The following is a 20,424-nucleotide window of genomic DNA, read 5'->3' as shown; positions in this document are numbered from 1 at the left end:
TAATTGGATTTCTTAGGTTTCTATTTTTTTTAAATACAACAGAAACAACCTACCTTTATTCCCGATCCATAACCGGGCAGTGTGTGCAGCATATTGAGGAAAGATTAATGAATCATTTGGAATAAGGAAGGGTCATAGACTGCAACCCATATGTTGGCATAAGAATATAAACTAACATGTCAGTGATAATATTGTTTTACTGCAGAGTAATAACAAGCTGTGTATAGAAATAAAATCTAAATGACCGAATGTTTGTCTTTTTCAGGTTCAACCTGCTCTTGGTTTAGGTTCCTTTAAATCAGGTGATTTCCTGTCAGCTGAAGCGGGATTCATCTGTTTTACATTTAAAACGTCGTCAGCAAGGAGAAAAGCCCCAAAGGTCAGTTTTAAATCCTCAGTTTTTTATCTCAATATGATGTAATATCACGAGTTAGATTGTATAATAATCATTAACTTATCTTTTTAAGAAATAATATTCCTATTTTTTGCAGATTTTATTATTTTCCTCCAATTTTCTGAGACTCTCTGCTGATGGGTTCAGGGTAAAGTGTCCTACAATAGTCTGGTGTGGATCAAATGTGGTCCCTTTGTTCGTTCTAAAATAATCCCAGTTCGTTATTCCATGAAACCAGTACGTTAAGGTGGAGTCCTAAGCTCTGCCCAGTGGACTGTGTGGAACTGGTTTCAGGTGTTTTGGATCTACCAACCCGTTGAGCTGTGTGGGACTCTCAAAGACGTCCCTTTCATCGTCGCTGTCGCTGATAACGATGGTGTCGCTGTCCGCCCGCTTGCTCTGGCTGACGGGGGGTGGCGTTCTGTTAGAAAATGACGAAGGCGAGAGTACCTGCACAATCTCGCACACCCGCCTGAAACACACACAGTATTCACCATCAGCAAAACCGATAACAGCCCGACTGCTTCAAACAGGCTTCATCTCATTGTCTGGATATAGAGGTTAATTATAAGGTGGAAACTCTTCCTCCAAGCTTATTCTGCAGAATCTGCAGAAAATTCTAACACCTCCTCCAGGAGGAGAGACCAACACTTCCAGCACAGTTGCACATGATGGAAAAGTGGATGACCCGTTTTTTACCTGGCTCCGTTGCGCCCGCTGACGTCCACCGTTTCTCCCGGGAAGAAACGATCTTTGACAAAGGCGTAAACATCCTCGCAGAGCTCTGACAGCCTGCAGCGGCGGCTCAGGGCGGCCAGGTGGAGCAGCGGCACTACGAGGGCCTGAGGGAAGCTCTGCAGACTGTGTCTGGCCCGTCGCTCGCTCTCCACAGCCTCCAGGTAGGTGAGGCCCGCTCGCCCCGTCAGTGCACAGCTCCACACTAAGCTGTTACAGAGGATGGTCCTCTCAAAGAACTCGCTGTGGGGAAGGAAAGAGAAAAATTATCCACCATCTCCAGGAATTGATACTCTTGCGGACGTATCAATGCATCGGATCGTCAGCTGTTGGATCGATGCATCAATACAAAACGATTATTATAAACACCCTTATTCCTAAGTATTTTGTGGTTCCTGTTCAAACATCCCTGTGACTGGCAGTGGATTGGTCAGACAGCCAAGAGAAATTTGTGACATCATATGATGTCATCAGCACATAAAGCGAAACCATTTCTCAGCATCATCACTCCTCCTCCACCACATGCAGCCACAGGATGAGCGGTTCCTGTCCATCCTCATCTCTAAGTTCTAAGATGTGCAAAAGGCTCCATTATCTTTGCACAAAAATGTTTGGAAGAGAGGAAACATTTTTCTCCTGTTCAATGAGACATGGTTGAATGCTTAAACATGAATAAGTACCAGGCTTTTAATATTTAACTGAAAGTAATATATAATGTGTTTTACAGAATAAGTAAATTATAAATAGATCAGATACATTTCCTGCACATTCCTTTATGTCTGATAGAGGAGCATTTATCGTTATTGAAGTAAAACTGCCCAATTGATGGCAATATTGATTGGAGCTCATATCGTCCAGCCCTAGTTAGTGCAAAGAAAATCCATAATTAAAAAACGCAATTTTGGTTAAAATAATTGCAATTTAGATTTTTCGCAACATTCGGACGCTTTAGTCAATTAACCAGCATTTCAACTCAAGAAAGCAGATAACTTTTGTACATTTGTAAAATGCTTACTGTTGTGTTTTTTCTAAGGTAGACAATTTTAAGATCTCTCTAGGGACAACAGATGAAAAATAGCCTTTAGGCTAATTCTGGTGAATTTGCCAGAATGCTTATTAATGTACCGTCAAATAAATAGATACATCTAAATTTCAAATGCATCATTAAGAGCTAAGAGATGTACAAAAATAAATACTCTCTCCCTGAATGTTTTACAATCTGTATACTCCAGTTAATCACCGTTTCATTATCAAATTAAATGATTATTTTAATAATGGATTAATACTATTAATTGTTTCAGTAGAAAAGCTACTTTTTTAGCATTAAACTTTAAAATATCAGTGACTGATAAAAAGTGACAATTAAATGGAGATAATTAGAATCATGACTCTCATTCTTTTTTTCCAAGAAACATATAAAGTTTGAACTTACAGAAAGAAAAAAAATCTGCTAATTTGTTCTGCTCCCTTTTATTTATTCTTTATGCATTTTAGAGATAAATCAGCCACCCCAAAAACTCTTTTTTTCCTGTAATCATGAATAGAGGCATGCGTTCACCTTTGGGAGAGTGGTGGCCTAGTGGTTAGAGCAGTGCGCTTGTGCTCTGAGAAGGTTGCAGTACCCATTTTGATCCCCACAGCCTGCACTCTGGGTCCCTGAGCAAGACCCTTAACCCCACACTGCTCCCCGGGTGTCGCACAATGGCAGCCCACTGCTCCCCAAGGAGATGGGTTAAGTGCAGAGAGTGAATTTCTCCAATGTGAGATAAATACATTTCAATGATTATTATTCAAGTTATTTAATGCTTTCAGCAGCAGCAGGTCGCATGAAGCAATGCTTCTCCCTACATCTGCCATCCACAGTTAATACTGTTAATTATTTCTTTTTTGATTAAATTGGAAAATTTGTTTTCATCATTGTGTCACTTTTATAATTTAAATGAAGAAAATAAAAGCAACATTGTCTCAAGGAATCAGCAGCACATATCAGGGATTTATAACACTGATGTGAAAAAAAAAAAATCATAATTTTTTCCCCTCAGTTTCTCCCACAAAATCCCAATGTGAAAAAAAGGTAAGAAGGAGATAATTTTTATAGATATATAGGTATTAGGGATGGGACGGTTTACGAAAACCGTCCGAACTGTTCGGTTCGATTCACTTGTGTTGCGTTCGGTTCATGCGCTGCTCCTTTTTCTCATAGGTGAAGCGTTTACACTCCAGAGCAGAAGGTGGCGGTACTGCGACCAAAGCCAACCACCAGTAGTAAACAAGAAGAAGAAGAAGAAGCGAAGCAGCGTAGCTGGGTGTAGCAGAAAAAAAAATCAGTTGTTGTGGAGAATTGTGTGGGTATGGCGAGTGGGAAAGAACATAAGTTGGAAGACGCGCCAGCAGCACTTTATAGGTCTGCTGTATGGGACCACTTTGCATTTAGAGTGACCTACGATGACGGCGGAAAGAAAGTTGTGGATAAAAGTGCAACAGTGTGCAAGCATTGTGCAACACGTTTTGTTTATGCTTACAGCAACATGACCAACATGTCATGCTGACCCCGAAATCCCACATACTCCATCAGCGCTCCGCCCCGCTGCGCTCCAGACCGCCTGCACAAAGCAAAGCCTACAGCCTCCACTGTGGCTCCCGTCCGCTCCGCTCTGAGTTCCTTGGAGATCATAGAGGGCATGCGCGAGATGATTAAATTCAAAGCAGCAAAACATGCAGAAATGATACAGGGTTTCCGCGGATCATTAAAAATAATTACAGTTCATTAATTTTGGGGATTTTTTTCATAAATGTTTATTTTTTCATAACTTTTTTTTTATTTTAATTTTAATTATTTTTTTTTTGGGTGTAACAATAAAAATATACCGAACCGAAAACCGTGACCACGAAACCGTGAACCGAACCGAGGATTTTGTGAACCTTTCCAACCCTAATAGATATTGTTCTTATTTAGACTCTGTATGTTTATTTTTCAGTGGGGGGCTTTATTTTTTTCTTTAATAATCCTGTATGGATAAAATAGTTTCTTTCCTTCATCACTATCTTTCAGTCATAGTGGACAGTGTGACCACAGAAGTTGCACTTTCCATTGGTTGTAATGTAAAAAAAAACAAAAACAAAAAGAAAACATTCCTTAACATTTTGTAGCAGGTAACATCTCATATAGCAGGTAGATGAAGGTGGACCTTCAGTGGGAAACTTGCAGGTTCCACTTCACTAAAAATCCAATATGGCTGCCATGTGGCAGACAGCTGAACACTGTTCATCTTCACTTCACTTCGGACAAGTTGATTAAAAGGTTTTCCACAAACGCTCCATTTATCCTCGTCTAAGGAAAAATGTTCCACTGTGTTTAAAACTAAACCCAAACACATCATTATTAACTGTTTAGCTGTGGTTGTTATCCAGTAAACCCACTGCTTTCTGAACTTCTATTGACGGACTCTCTGGTTCATGGAGAACCAAACAACTAAAAGGTATTTTGGTATTTCTGTGTGTCGCTATAGGGACCATTAGAGTGTCATAACGGAGCGTTTCCTCTGGGACCGGCTGCGCGCGGACGGGAGCCCTACACTCCCGGGCTTAGCTCCGATAGCTAACCAGGCTAACAGCTAGCCGCCGTACACCTGTCCCGCTCCGACCGCCTGCTTTAACCCGCTCCTACTGACCGGGAGCACTTCTTTAAAAACACAAAAAAAGTTTAATTCTAGTTTTATTTATAATAAAAAAAAATACTTAGTTTTCTGTGTTGTGTGGAAGTTTGTCCGTCAATGAACACTCTAAAGTTAGTTTAAACGCTTTTCAGAGTGGAAGCAGAGACTTACTCGTAGGTCCTGAAGACTTCGTGGGTGATTTTACAGAGAAACACTTCTTCCTCCGGCCTGAGGTCCGCCGGAGGTTTCTGCCGGACGAAGGGCTTTCTGTGGAGCAGCGGCATCTCTTCGCTCCGCTTCCACTCTGAAAGAAAGAGCGAAACCGGGTCACGGCCGTTACCCCCAAAGCGCTGATAAACGTCTTAAATAAAAGTCTGGAGCTAAAGCAGAACCCCGGTTAGGAAGACCGACAGAGCAGCGGGAGAGCGGAGGAGGAGGTGAGCGGGTCTTTTGTTACACGCGCCGATAATCCTGGCCGCATGGAAGTGCTCCTCTTCATTATCTCCAACCGAGCCACCAAACTCTGAGATCAACCCAACCGGGAGCTCCCAGCTTCGAGGCTCCGACTCTCCATACACCAAAAACAGCCACAGACCGATAGGAAGGGTCGGTCTTCGCCAAGTTGTGGCTCGATGAAGCGGTAACAGGCGGTCCGGACCGAGGAGGAAGAACTCCGGGCTCTGCCTGGCGGCTTGTTGACGAACTTTTAGACCACTTCACGGACTCCCGGTTTGCTGGGAAATTTCAGCTATGTTAGCTTCAAACAAGAAACGAGAAATCGGTTATCATGCAACAGTTTGAGAATAAACTATAGCCAGAGGTGGATAGAGTATCCAAAATACTACTTCATAAACAACAGCAGTACTTCATCTTTTTTTACTTAAGTAAAAAGTCAGAAATTGTGGTTTCCTATACTTTACTGAAGTAATTAGTTTAGAAAACTTCACTTCTGCTCCTTACATTTTTGCAGTTATCTCCACATTGAACTCCTTACATTTTTTTAAAATAGTCATTAGTTTTCTTTCATTTAAGCTTATTTTGGTTATGGCCTGTTGGTATTTAAAAATAAAATAAAAAAAAAACATCAGAATAATTAGTTTTATCCAGACAATTAATTTCTTTGTGGTTGGACTTGGTGCTGCCCCAACTTGTTGCTCACCACATACCAAAATAGATAGTTTTTCAAGATGATGCAACGTTAAATTTGACACCATTAGTGATAAAACTAAGAAAATTAGGTCTAAGGAAATTATCACCCAGAATTGTAGAACATTTTTCCTTTAATAGGGTAGAGCAGTAAAGCTTTAATACTTTAAGTAGTTTTAAAAATTGTACTTTTACACTTTCACTATCGTAAAAAGCTGAAGTTGATCCTCTAACTTCTACAAATGTGTTTTTAAACAGTAGGATTTATACTGGAGTAATAAACATGGAAAACTTTTGACACATCTACTGTTTACCATATTTTCACTTAATCTCCAAATGACTCGACAGAAAGAAAAAAACATTTAATCATCAAGCCTTGAATGCAAAAAATAATAAAGGTGTATATTTGTTTAGAAATAAACTTCTCATTAGCTGAAGGTACTCACAGTAGATGGAGGGGGCAGACATTTTATGCAAGAGTAGTTATTATATCTTTACTCAAATACAAGTAAAACCTACTTCTAAGTAAATGTATCTGTGTGTATCCCACTGTGGGTAGTTTTAAAATAGTACATCAAATCCAATAGGGAGTTTGCACTTTTGAATAAATAGTAAGTAATTTAACTTTATTGATCTCACAATGGAGAAATTAACTCACTGCACCTAACCCATCCCCTTGGGGAGCAGTGGGCTGCCATTGTGCGGCACTCAGGGAGCAGTGTGGGGTTAAGGATCTTTGCTCAGCATGGCAGTCTGTGGGAGTGGGTTTCAAACTCACAACCTCAGGATTCCAAGCTCTTTGCCCTAACCATTAGGCCAGCTGTGGAGTAAAAAAATGTTGAGGTATATCTGTTCTTAGCCTCACAGGCTCCAAACGAAGGTCATGAGACAAGAATGAGTTTCACAGCCTCCTTCTTGGTACGAAGGGGAGGACTGCTACTTTGAGGAGATCCATCTGGCCAGTGAAAGATATATTAACCTAACAGGGAATGGCCTTGATGAACTGAAGTTGTTGAACCCTAATCAGCATCAGCAGAAGTTGGACATGATACCACTACATTCAATTCCATTTTTTATGACTGTTTATTAAGCAGAGGAACATGACTCTTAATATTTTATAATATCACTAATAACGCTATCTTTTGATCTAATTTTGTTTAAAATGTTTTACTTTTATTTATCAGAAAAGACTCCAACCATTTCATAACACATTTAACTCACCTTTCCATCCAGCTGCATCAGAGCTCATTTAGAAGTAGTTTCATACATCTTAAAATGTCAAACTAACCTTTTTTACTAATATTGATATTACCCGTTACCCGTTTGAATAAAAGTAAATATACTAGTTTTGAAGGACACACTTTTGAAAATACTTGTGTTCAAAAGTACATGCATTGAAAAGTACTTAAGTCTTCAGAAATACATATAAAACTTTCCAATTTCATTGCCATCCATCCATTTTCTGTCACCCTTATCCCTGCTGGGGTGTTGAGGGATGCTGGTGTCTATCTCCAGCTGTCTGCAGTGAGAGGCGGGGTCCTGTCCATTGCAGTGTCGCTACAAGCATGCTTAGTGTGAGGGATTGCTGAAGAGTCATTGAGTCGATGCAATCAACTGGTTTTCCTTAGATAGAATACTTTGAATCAATTTGACTGGATGATCTGGTTGAACTGTAAAGTGCCTTGAGATGACGTGTTGTGAATTTGGCGCTATAGAAATAAACTGAATTGAATTGAATAGAATATGGTTCACAGAGAATGTGGAAAAGTTTTACATTAGAGGCTTTTCCTCCTGCAACAATTTTTTTTATTTTACAGTTATCCTGTTTATTTATATAGAAATAAATACATGTTAGTTTTTAAACTATCTGAATTTGTATTCGGGATCAGAGAGCGCAGGGAAACCCCAGCATGGTCCACCCAGCGTGGCAGCCCACTGTGACAGGTTCAAACGAGGGAACATCCACCCACTGTGGGAGAATGAAGGGATTTAAAAAACAAAACAAAAAAGCATTTATGTGAAATAAAGAATCAGTAGCTGTTTTCACCAAATACCTTTTTTTCTCTTTAATTTATTGGATGGCTGCTTTGTAACTTCACTTAAGTTTTAGACCAGTTTGGTTCCATGTAGAGATAATTGTAAGAAAAGGGAAATGTAAATTTACGCAACAGTGTAAATCATTCTCCATCTCTAATAAATGTAGAAGTTATGTTTCATGTCATGGTTCGATCAGGAAAAGAAGCTCTGAGCTGCAATGTTGACAATCGGACTTCCCGTCTGTTCATTAAAACTGGACCTTTCTGAATCCTGAGAAAAAAAACATTACGTCCAAACCCAGAAGCAGACCAGAGTGATTCTCCACCTCTTCCGGTCAGACCTGTAACCACATAGTTCAGAGATGAATGATCCGTCTGTAGCCATCTGGTCTATTTTAGGTGGATCCATGGCTGCGCTCAGGCTAATCAGTCTGTGGTCACATGGCTGTGTTCAGGCGGGTTGGTCGATGGTCACATGACTCAGTAGGGCAGCATTATCCGGCTGGCTCTGCTGCAGTCAGATGACCCTGTACAGGTGAATCTGTCTGAGATCTTCTGGGTCTGTATCCCTGCCCAGGTAGACGCTGTAGTCAACAGGAAGCTCCTCCACCCAGCCTGGCTGCAGCGGTGCCTGGAAGATGAAAAGGGGGAATCCTCAGGATAAACTCCACAGCTCCATGGTGTTTGAATCCCTCCACTTCCTTTGTAACAGAGCAGATCAGCTCTCTTGGGGTCCGTTTCATGAAGCAGGTGTAACAAATTCAGATTCAGATCATCAACTCTAAACTGATCTAGCCTAAAGTCGGGAACTCTGAGTGTTCGGTTTCACGACAGCTGCTATGAATTAGTTCAATCAACTCAAAGTAGGTCGACTCAGAATTAAACGCGTGCGCAACAAGTATGAAAAGCAATTATCAGTGAAGCACCGATTTGACGAGTAATCAGAACAACAGGCAACAGGAAGTGCCTATTTCACCACACTGGAACTGGAGATTTTAATGAAAAAAAAAATTTGTCTAAAAGACATAGAAACAGCGCTACAGCGACGAAGAGAAAGAGGAAGGTGGAAAAGGAGAAGATTGTTGTTCAAGTTACTGCGCAAGTTTATATGAAGTGGACTATTGCAGGTAGTTTCTTTATTTATTAGAAGCACTGTCCTCTCTGTTGTTCCATTTGTAGATCACTAAAATAAGTGATCTACAAACTCTCTTTTTAACTGTTAATCAGGACCACTTCCTGAGAGGTGAGCCCAGAGGTGAGCAGCCGCCATTCTGTAACCCTAAGCAATTTCTCTGATCTGAGTAAGATTACACTTTCTATCAGAATCTTTTGTCTACATAAGTTATGAAGTGTTGTTTAAAGCAGCGTTCCCCAACCACCGGGGCACGGACCGGTACCGGTCCGTCTGTCATTTGGTACTAGGCTGCACAGAAAAAAATATATATATATAATTCATCCATGATCAGAGTCTGAGTGATGTTTTATTTTGAAAAATGTAAAAAATTGGGGTATTCTCTCCAATTACATCAGTCTGCGCCTCTTGAAACAGGTTAATTCATGTCAAGATGCATCCCATCTATAACATCCTATCTTTGGTAAGCGGGATTTTCTGCTGTTACAGCGACCAAAACAAAGCTACAGAGCAGACTGGACATCAGGAGCACACTTCGTGTGTCATTGGCTCCGATTACGCCTAGATGGGACCGGTTTATTTTGGAGAAACAAGCTCAGGGCTTCCACTAATTCAACATAATGGTGAGTTTTATTTTTATGCCATTTGTATGTGATTTTATGCCAGTCGTATCATTTTATTTGATCGTATTTACCCCCACACTTTAAAGGCCGGTCCTTGAAAATATTGTCTGACATATAACCGGTCCGTGGCGCAAAAAAGGTTGGGGACCGCTGGTTTAAAAAGTTTGTCCTGAGTAATCTCTTTTCAGGGAAAAGAACCGGAGTGATAGAGCATCAGGGTGCATACACAGTGCCTATCTTTAACAAATGGTGTTTCCGCTCGAACCTGAACAAGCTGTATCACTCAAGGAGAGTGACTGATGGACCAGCCACACAGCTGCGGCTGCACAGAGGTGAGGAGATTCCCTTTAAATATCTTCAGTTTTCTAAGGAGTTCGGTGAGCTTTGGGTTCTCAGGCCACCAGAAAGGATGCCACAAAAATATTGTGTTTATTTTAGCTCTGTATCTACCAAGTTGCAATTTAACTTCTGAGAAAATGTTTTCCCTCTCCAGTGGGCATGTAGCCTGGTAAACCAGACTAAATGTGAGATAAAAGGTGTTATTTAGTCTGGCCCCGATTAATGAGACATTGGAAGATTGTTGATGAGAGCAACCCGTTGTTTTTCAAACCGCTGTCTGTGCCTATTGGCAAACGCTTTGACCAATGAGCACAACTGACTCTGACGTAGGAAGCGCGACAGGAAGCTGGTGGGGGAGTGTAAACAAACGGCCTGTCGGTAAAACAGTGAATAGATCCTTCTCAAAAATGAATGAGTGTAGAGCCTCTTCCTGCTCATGTTTCATCGAAAACCCCAAGTCTAATCCTTCCAAAACTGATTCTAAAGCGGAGTCAAAAATGGCCATCAGAGCCAGCGATCCTGGAGACGTGCTCCGCTGGTTGCCGTGGGCCTCTCAACTTCAGAAATGTTTTTTAAAATTATGCATTAAATTAGTAAATAGACCATATAGCAACGCTTTTAAGTATACAATTCTCGCCTTAAATGATCTTAAAATGTACTTTTATTGAACAACAGCAACAGAAAGAGAACTTTAAACTTTCAATGGAGCGCTCCATTGAAAGCTGCTGCTGCATGCTACTGTTCAATAGTTGTTGCCATCTTCCTTGTTGTGCTTTCGTAACGTTCTGCTCTCTCTGCTTTTTCTCATAGTAACTTCATCCGGTCTGTTCCTGTTTGGCTGTGACTCCATCCTGGAGAGAAATATTAGCTGTGCTGCTGCCATCAACACCCTTGTTTATAGATGTTGGAGCTTGGCCTGTTTTCCAGTGTAGTCCTGTTTCTCTGACTGTGACTAACTGGATGTGCTCTGTTCATCCTCTGACATGGGAGCTTGTCTGCCTGGCTGTGTGTTTCCTGGACAGGGCCGCCTGTTGAGCTGGTTGACAGTTGCCTTTTGTATCTATGCTTCTTTTTCTATCTCTGTTTCTTTCTCCTTGAACCCCAGTCGGCCTCAGCAGATGGCCGCTCACACTGAGCCTGGTTCTGCTGGAGGTTTCTTCCTGTTAAAAGGGAGTTTTTCCTCTCCACTGTCGCTACAAGCATGCTTAGTGTGCGGGATTGCTGAAGAGTCAATGAAAGGACCAGATGTCTGGCGGTTGGTTCAAAGTCAGAGCAGGATGTGGAGCATGAGAAAACCCACCCACAACGTTTAGCAATTCTAACCAGTTGGTGCCTGTGAATCCATTCATTAAAAGGACATTTAACTGGAAGTCTGGTTTATCAATGATGATGAAAGCAGGAAGAAATGTCCAATCCATCAGGAGAAGGATCAAACATTTTGCACCAAAGTGGGTCCAGGCTTTTCTTCTGGCTGTGGAAAAATGTAACCGCTTCTTTTCTGCGTTTCAACTCGTTCAGGTTTTGCTCTAAAAACCGGGCCGCAGAAAAAACACATCAGATGGTGTTTTTCAAGAGTTTACCTGCAGAGCATCCAGACTTTCCTGCAAACTGGGAACGGTAACCAGCAGAGATCCTTTCCTCCTGAAGGCCTGCATGATGAACCTCCAGGCTCTGAACACACAGATGGACAAACATTCACCTCAGCATGTGCGCTGCAGTTGCTATTTTCTGGAATATTTCCTTCGGAGCCTCAGAGGAGCTACCCGATTTGTTCGCTGGGCTCCATGAAGTACTCAAAGACATTGTTCATAACCAGAACATCAGCGCTCTGCAGCAGGACCTCTTGATCACAGACGTTTGCATGGAGAACCTGTGTGGAAGTAGAAGGGTTTTTGTTAAAAATGTGTGAGATCACATGAACAAAGCTGAAGACGACACAAACCTGGACTCTGTCAGCCAGTCTATACTTGAGGATTATGTCGTTCTGCAGCCTGACGAAGTCCTCGCTGAGCTCCAGCCCGATGAGCCGAGAGGCTGAGCTGTACACATAACCCTGAAAACATCATCAACACCTATTAACCATGACTAGCATTTTATTTTCCTAAAACAGAAACACTGAAGTGTTTGATGGATTTTTAATCTGGAGGCTGACCTTAAATGATAAGTGTTTTTAATTCAGAGTAATTTTCATCTGAATGTGCTGTCTACCTGTCAATAGCGTGAAGAGGGCTCTCACCAGGATCAACCCACACAAAGCAACAGGCCCAGACAACATCCCCGGACGGGTGCTGAAGGACTGTGCCGAGGAATTAAAGCATGTTTTCACCGACATCTTCAACACCTCACTACAACAAGCCATCGTCCCCTCCTGCTTCAAAGCCCCACCATTATACCGGTGCCAAAGAAGCCATCTCCATCCTGCTTAAACGACTACCGTCCCGTAGCACTGACACCCATCATCATGAAGTGCTTCGAACGGCTGGTCATGACACATATCAAATCCATCCTCCCCCCCACCCTGGACCCCTTTCAATTCGCATACAGACCCTGGCGCTCCACAGAGGACGCCATCAACTCAGCTTTGCACCCAGCCATCACTCACCTGGAGAAAAAAGACTTATGTGAGAATGCTGTTCATCGACTTCAGCTCAGCATTCAATACAATTATACCCCAACAGCTGATATGCAAACTGGACAAACTGGGCCTCAGCACCTCCCTCTGTAACTGGCTGCTGGACTTCCTGTGCCAGAGACCGCAAGTTGTGCGCGTCGGTAACAACACCTCGGACACTATCACGCTGAGCACAGGAGCTCCACAAGGGTGCGTGCTAAGCCCTCTGCTCTTCACCCTACTCACACACGACTGCAAAACAACCCACAGCACTAACCACCTGGTGAAGTTTGCAGACGACACAAACCTGGTGGGACTCATCTCCAACGGTGACGAGACACACTACAGGACAGAGGTGGACCACCTAGCCAAGTGGTGCAGTGACAACAACCTCCTACTGAATGTCAGCAAGACAAAGAAGATTGTTGTCAACTTCCAGAAAGGTCCCCGCCGACTCCTGCCACTGACCATCGATGGCGCTGCTGTGGAGAGGGTGAGCAGCACTAAATTCCTAGGAGTGCACATCAGCGACGACCTCTCCTGGACCACCAACACTGCATCACTGGTCAAGAAAGCCCAACAACGCCTCTACTTCCTGCGGAAGCTGAATCAGGCCAGTGCCCCACCAGCCATCATGACCTCCTTCTACAGAGGAGCCATTGAAAGCATCATCACCAGCTGTATCACTGTATGGGGCGGGAGCTGCACTGACTACAACAGGAAAGCCCTGCAACGTATAGTGAACACAGCTGGGAGGATCATCAAGGCACCTCTCCCCTCCCTGCAAGACATCTACTCCAGCCGCCTCACCCGCAAAACCCTCACAATTTTGAAGGATGACACCCACCCAGCACACAACCTGATCCGTCTCCTGCCCTCCGGAAAGTGGTACAGAAGCCTACGGTCCAGAACCACCCGGCTGGCGAACACCTTCATCCACCAGGCCATCAGAATGCTCAACTCCCTCCACCCCCTCCCCACACGGTCTGCTCCAGCCACCAGGCAGACAGGAAGCTAAGACTGCCCCTCTCTCTCTCTCTCTGTCTCTCTCTCTCTCACACACACCCACACACACATACACTGTACCAGAGACTGCACCTTACCTGCACTACCTCAGCCTGGAACAAACTATTGCTGCTGTTTTTATTGCTTTTTATTGTAATGTTTATACTTCATACTTATATTTATCTTACCACTCTTACCTGTCATGTCCCGCACTTTATGTCAGTTTTTAAATGTAAGTCTTGTATATTCTTGTATATTTGTATATTGCAGAGAGTAAACGTAATTTCATTTCCCTTGTATGTCTTGTACATATGTAGAAAATGACAATAAAAGCTGACTTGACTTTACTGGAGGCATCCATGTTTGTGAAAGAACCCTACTGCCACCTACTGGTTTGTGACGTCACGGTGTGGTATCGGCTGTTGATCAAGTCCCAGTGCTGTATCTGGTGTTTGTCACAACGCGCTATTATCCAAGTCATCTTGACAACATTCTTCTTCCAAATGTTGGCTACATATTACGTGTTTTTTCTCTGGCCAGAAGTTCGATGGCAAATCCTCCCTCTTGAAGTTGGCAATCCAACGACGAACCCGTCCGTGGAGGATCAGGAATCAGAAAGGTGAAATAACTCTTTTTTTTTTCCACTTTTACCCAATGTATTCCAACATCCAACTGCCATGCACGTGAGCATTGTCAGTTTCACTATAGCTCTGGTGAATTTCAATGGTGAAGTCCTCTGGAAATCTTCAATAATTGTTGTTGATTGCAGATGTGTCTAGTAGTTCCCATTGATTGATTGTAAAGCGGGGAGAATGGCGCTAGGCTTACCGCACCGTGACGTCACTGCTGGAAGATGGCAGGAGGGAGGGGTTACTATATTTGGGCAAAAATGGCCGCTCCCCAGCTTAGTGATTGAGACGAAAATTCTTATTTTTTTACTGATTAACAATTAGTTCATTAAATCACCACAAACATATTCATTTTAGGTATAAATAATGATCCATTGATTATTCTTTGCTGACTGAATTTTTCCTTTTAATATGAGAGAAATCAAAAACTCGATGTGTGGATGATTATTGCAAAAATCTTCTAAAAATGTGAAATTTCAAAAATGGAAAAATTGACAGAATTTCAGTTCTTTATAAAGGAAAGAATGACGTATATGAAGCTGAATAAAACAGGCAAATTTCCTATTTATTTAGATCAAAGATTTTATAAAAAAAAAAAAAAAGTTCCAGATTATAATGCAATAACTAATTCATACACTGGCACTTAATTTACTCCTATTCTACTTAAAGTATAAAGAAGTGATTTCAGTTAATTAACCAGGTGTTTGAAGGTTTGGAAGCCAAGGGTTAATGATACTGGCAGTAAACTGGCCTCCATTAGCATTTTTCTATGATAACATGGAAAGATGCACACATCATACCTGCCAGTGATCGGCAGAGAAACCAAAACACTGTGGCAGTCGGCTACATTCAGGCATTTTCAGTGTTGCATTATGAACAATAGCATAAACTTCCAAAAAGAAAAAAAAAAAACAGATCTACTGGACTTTGTTTCCAAGTTGAAGATGTTTCTCTTCACATCCAGGAAGCTTTTTCAATTCAAAATCTCAGAAATAACATTGAGTTCCAGTTTTATTTAAAGCTCAACACTATTTCTGACATTTTGAATTGAAAAAGCTTCCTGGATGAGAAGCGAAACGTTTTCAACTTGGAAACAAAGTCCAGTAGATTTGTTTTTTTTTTCTTTTTGGAAGTTTATGCTATTGTTCATAATGCGACTGCCACAGAACCCTCATTTAAAGAGGAACATGGCCAAAGTCAGTCCTCAGGGCTGCTTTGCCGTCCTGCAGGTTTCAGACGTCTCTGCTTTAAGATGGCTCATTCAGATAACTGCTGTTGTTTTCAGTGGAAATCAGGGGTGCATAAGAGGGGAAACATCAGACCTGCAGGTCAGAGACCCTGCAGGAGCGGCTCTGGATCCTCCTGAGCTGAACTCTGAACTTCACGGCTTTTATCAGAACTCTGTCTGGATCTCTGACGTTTGCAAATGTTGAAACTGACCCCATAAAGAACTGCTCCCAGCCTGGAACCAACATCCACCACCGTCCGACCACTGAGGTCCGGAAGGACGTTCTGGAACAGGAACTGGAGTTCTGATACTGAGAAGGAGTGTGAGATGAAATCTGCAGGAGAAGAAGAAAACTACATCAGACCCTCAGGAGGATTCTGGTCATTTATTCCATCTTTTCAAGCCGTTTCATTGCTGAGCAATGGAAAGGAGACGTCTGACATGTGGCACTGGGGGGACGTTTTGCCTCTGCTTTGATGATAAACAACTGAATGTCATTTCCAATGACCAGTTTTATGTAGAATGCCGGGCAGAACTCCGGGAAGAGGGCCGCCAAATGATCCAGGAAGTCCTCTGGAGTTCTTCCCTACATGCAGCAAACTGCTACAGCAAATACTGGAGGGTAAAGGACATGCATCTACATCAGAACTAAGATGGCAGCTAAAAGGATCCTGGACCAGCGTTGGAAGTTTCTTCTGTTTTCCGAGGATTTTTCCATGTTTTCTTTTTCGGTCCAGAATAATCTTCCTTCTGAAAGAAGAAGTCAAATTTACTGGAAAGTTTTGTTTGTTTTGATGAATATTTTGCCTTAATCAGGCCCAGATCCAGTACTAACCTGGAGGCGGGGTTCAATATCTATAAACCAGGGGGGTTTGGGGACAGGAAGAGCAGAAGAAATGTAAGGAAAAGAAAACCAGCTGGTGGAATCTGAGTTTTTCTTAACGTTTAAAGCGGAGGTCTTCAACAGGGGGTCTGTGACCCCTAGGGGGTCCACGGAGATACTGCATGGGGGTCGCGAAAGTTTTGGTTGATTAGACTTTTTTTTTTTTTTTTTAGACCTTTTTCCGGTCAAGGCCATGGTTCTCGACTGGAACAAGGTGGCTTGTCCCCTTCAGGTTGGAGGAGAGTCCCTGCCTCAAGTGGAGGAGTTCAAGTATCTTGGGGTCCTGTTCACGAGAGAGGGAAGAATGGAGCGGGAGATCGATAGACAGATCGGTGCGGCTGCTGCAATAATGCGGACGCTGCACCGGTCTGTCGTGGTGAAGAGAGAGCTGAGCGAAAAGGCAAAGCTCTCAATTTACCGGTCGGTCTATGTCCCTACCCTCACCTTTGGTCATGAAATCTGGATCATGACCGAAACAACGAGATCCCGGACACAAGTGGCTGAAATGAGCTTTCTCCGCAGGGTGGCTGGGCTCTCCCTTAGAGATAGGGTGAGGAGCTCGGTCATTCGGGAGAGGCTCAGTGTAGAGCCGGTTCTCCTCCACATCGAGAGGAGTCAGTTGAGGTGGCTCAGACATCTTCGGATGAGATTAAGGTCAGAATTCTGAGATTAAAGTCAGAATTCTGAGAAAAAAGTCAGAATTCTGACTTTTTTCCCATATTAAACTGAAACAACATTTAAAAATCTGTTAACTTTTTATTTTTTTCAGTGGCCCTAATCCTCTTCAGTAGTTTGTAACTGTGTTATAAAAGAAAAATAAACACACAAAAAAACTGTAATGAAAAAAAAAAAAAAAAAAACCCGAACATTCTGCTCTGGAAACTAAAGTTCAACCTTTGGCATTTTTGTAAGTTAAATTTAAAATTTAATTCTGTGTAATGCAGCTGTGTTTATATGGCGAAATCACAGGAGATAAGCTGGTATCACAGTATCTTTAAAGGAATAGTACACTCAAAACATGATTAGCCTTCATTTTCTACTCACCCCCATGCTGAACAACACTCTGGAGTACTTTTTTGATATCTCAAATGCATCTGGAGATCTGGGAGGCTTCTTGCTGTCTGCTGACATTCAAATAATGGAGGTCTATGGCGCCCGAGGCAGAAAGGTCCATAAAAGTCCACAAAAAAACGTGTCAATATTCCTCCATACTGCTCGTCCAATGTATTCCAAGTGTCCTGAGTGGGTAGCGTCCAGAATTTACTCGAAACGAAGTCATTTAGAATGTTTTTAGAGCATAAACAGTAGTGTATAGGATTTCCTAAAAGCGCGTTCACGAGTCTACGGAAACCGCGGCAGACCAAACCAGATGAAAGTGCGCATTCAGCTCGGCAAAGAACTCATGCTCTTCCTCAACACTGAAGTCCTCAGACATTTTTCTTTCGTTGTTTCTTTGCACAGGTAAACAGCACATTTCTTCTTCTACGCTTGCATTATCGGCAGAGCAGACGCTGAATGTGCACTTTCATCTGGTTTGGTCTGCCGCGGTTTCCGTAGACTCGTGAACGCGCTTTTAGGAAATCCTATACACTACTGTTTATGCTCTAAAAACATTCTAAATTACTTCGTTTCGAGTAAATTATGGACGCTACCCACTCAGGACACTTGGAATACATTGGACAAGCAGTATGGAGGAATATTGACACGTTTTTTGTGGACTTTTATGGACCTTTCTGCCTCGGGCGCCATAGACCTCCATTATTTGAATGTCAGCAGACAGCAAGAAGCCTCCCAGATCTCCAGATGCATTTGAGATATCAAAAAAGTACTCCAGAGTGTTGTTCAGCATGGGGGTTAGTAGAAAATGAAGGCTAATCATGTTTTGGGTGTACTATTCCTTTAAACTCGACCCTGCAGAACTATTTTACAGGCGTCTCTGAGCCTAACTGCACGTTTATAGATGGAGGACAGAGGCGTGCTCCTACCGAGGGGTGCCGTCCTCAGGGACCCGCAGCTCAGACAGTATTCCCTGCTCATGGCCCCCTCCTCACACAGAGCATCCACCTGCTCCTCGCTGTACAGGAAGCCGTCCACGTGGACCGTGGGTCTTTCCCGCATCTGCATCTAATAAACCAAAATATAAAAAAAGGATTGCAGCTCCGACATCATTATCAGTCAGGAAGAGCAACGATGAAGCCGACGCTGCTGCTTCCTTCAGCAGTGGATTATTCAGCCCCTGGTTGGTTCATTCAGAACATCTGCTGTGCTCCAGCTAGTTTGCTCATCTCTGCCGACACTTCAGTAACATAAAAAGAATGTTGATTTGTAATAAATAGACCTTCTGCTGAGCAGCAGTCTCAGAGGGCAGCATGGCATCGACAGGCAGCCTGGCTCTCAGGTCTGCTGCGATGCTCTGCAGGATCACTCTGTTGTTGTCAACCAGCAGCTCATCCAGCTCATCTAGAGAAAGATGCAGACAGACGTTAGTGGAACCCACATTAGACCCTTCAAACAGGAGCTCTCCTCCAATTAGCATGGAGAAATTATCAAACTGGGGGAACTTTGCTCCATGATCATTTGGAAATGGAAACTTGAAAAAAATAAAAAATGCAATCCAGAAAGGATAGTTTGAAAAACTTCATAAAAAAAGAAAAAAAAGATTTGAGAGGACGTTTGACCTTTTCCTAGATTTTATCTTTTCAAATCAGGTGATTTTAATCTTTCATATTACATGTTTTTATTCCTTTTTTCTAGATTGAGTTTCAAAAATTGAATTATTGAATTTCTACTGGTCTGCTGGATGTTTTATTGGTCAGAAGTGAGCGTGTGTATTGGACTTAAGAGAATGGGATATGGAAATGCAAATTGAAAAGAATGCAATCTACAAAACTCAATCAGAGAAATAAAGTAAAAACAGACTATAATAAACAAAAGGAAATCTGAAAAACAGCAAAGTTACTCTCAAAGTAAAACATAAAGGCCACCTAGGCTCAGATTATACAGTTTTTCTACAGAAAACTGGATTTAGAGGTGAGTTAAACTTCAAGAGGAGAAACATGTGGCTTCATGTTAGTGACCATCTTCTGTTTCCTTCATTCATCATTCTGGGTTTAATTAGTTTGCACCTAATATTTCTGCATAATCCCACAGCTTATTTTTGTCCCATAAACCTTTAGCTGGAAGGAGGCATCTAAGCTTCCCTATCTGTAGACACATGATGTCATCTAAAATTAATCAATGCGCTCATTGGTTTCTGTTCCTGTCATAGTGAACCATAGAGCTGTGTATTAAAGCTTTGGACAAACAGGCTGTGCTGACACCAGTCTGCCTGTTAGGAGCTACTGAATAATATAACTTCAATGATATCATTGTTCTAAGTCATTAAATCCATTCAGTTTAGTCTGTCCAATCAGCTGCCTGTAGTGTCTGTAAATTTCCAGCAGGGGTTAGTATTGTGTGGTCAGAATTAATGCAGCATCAATAGTTTAGCAATGAGTCCAAACGCTTCAAGGTTCCCTTATTAACCCATCACTACTTCCTGCTGTCAGAAACACGTGTAACCCGCTGGAAGGCTGGGAGGGACTAAATATCGCGATAAGTAGGAGGGAAGCCGCGATATTACCTGAGTTTCTCATCCAGTCCAGTAACTTCGGGAGCTCAGAGGGATCCACTGATCCCAGCAGCTCCCGCAGCTTCAGCCTGGCATCTCCGAAATTCATGATGGACCAGAAAACCCACTGAGAACCAGCCCACGGTGCCGCTTCTCACTCAGAACCACTTTATTTCTATTCTTCTTCTTCAATATTACAAACGGCATGTTTCCTTACTGACCCCTAGTGGCGTAGATTCCACATTACACCACACTGTTCTTATTTTTTTTGTTGTTTATTGTTTTTGCTCTGTTGTTATAACTCGTTACTACACATAAGCCTCTTAGTGTATTCTACGTGGATATTTCTATTTGAGTAAAGGCCTTTTTGTTTGTATATATCCGTTGATAAAGACTT

General features: G+C 42.3%; 2 protein-coding genes and 1 non-coding gene across 4 annotated transcripts in view; all 3 read right to left on the bottom strand.

Annotated features, from left to right (window-relative positions):
• baz1a (bromodomain adjacent to zinc finger domain, 1A) overlaps nucleotides 1-5,528 on the bottom strand; it is a 47,213-nt gene extending 41,685 nt beyond the window's left edge. For both annotated transcript variants that reach the window (XM_038300875.1, XM_038300876.1), the window contains exons 1-4: nucleotides 5,381-5,528; nucleotides 4,957-5,089; nucleotides 1,094-1,372; nucleotides 708-866 (exon numbers count right to left, since the gene is read on the bottom strand). In XM_038300875.1, coding sequence (XP_038156803.1) covers nucleotides 708-866; nucleotides 1,094-1,372; nucleotides 4,957-5,069 — 551 coding nt within the window. In that variant the 5' untranslated portion in view covers nucleotides 5,070-5,089; nucleotides 5,381-5,528. The remainder of the gene's footprint in view (nucleotides 1-707; nucleotides 867-1,093; nucleotides 1,373-4,956; nucleotides 5,090-5,380) is intronic.
• LOC119793691 lies at nucleotides 1,556-1,642 on the bottom strand. The gene has a single exon (XR_005282121.1). It is a non-coding gene; the product is annotated as a small nucleolar RNA SNORD53/SNORD92 (small nucleolar RNA).
• Nucleotides 5,529-8,249: 2,721 nt separating the features above from the next.
• zgc:109986 (uncharacterized protein LOC553566 homolog) lies at nucleotides 8,250-20,216 on the bottom strand. Its single transcript, XM_038300868.1, has 8 exons — nucleotides 20,040-20,216; nucleotides 18,756-18,877; nucleotides 18,403-18,541; nucleotides 15,747-15,868; nucleotides 12,004-12,114; nucleotides 11,825-11,931; nucleotides 11,642-11,732; nucleotides 8,250-8,598 (listed from the first exon to the last, which is right to left on the bottom strand). The coding sequence occupies exons 1-8, from the start codon at nucleotides 20,134-20,136 to the stop codon at nucleotides 8,485-8,487; spliced, it is 903 nt and encodes a 300-aa protein (XP_038156796.1). The 5' UTR covers nucleotides 20,137-20,216; the 3' UTR covers nucleotides 8,250-8,484.
• Nucleotides 20,217-20,424: the final 208 nt, after the last annotated feature.

This window comes from Cyprinodon tularosa, unplaced genomic scaffold (genome assembly GCF_016077235.1).
Source record: "Cyprinodon tularosa strain WSP-4 unplaced genomic scaffold, ASM1607723v1 ctg459, whole genome shotgun sequence".
Taxonomy (NCBI): Eukaryota; Metazoa; Chordata; class Actinopteri; order Cyprinodontiformes; family Cyprinodontidae; genus Cyprinodon; species Cyprinodon tularosa.
Note: the sequence above shows the minus strand (reverse complement) of the source record. Positions and strands in the feature narration are given on the sequence as shown.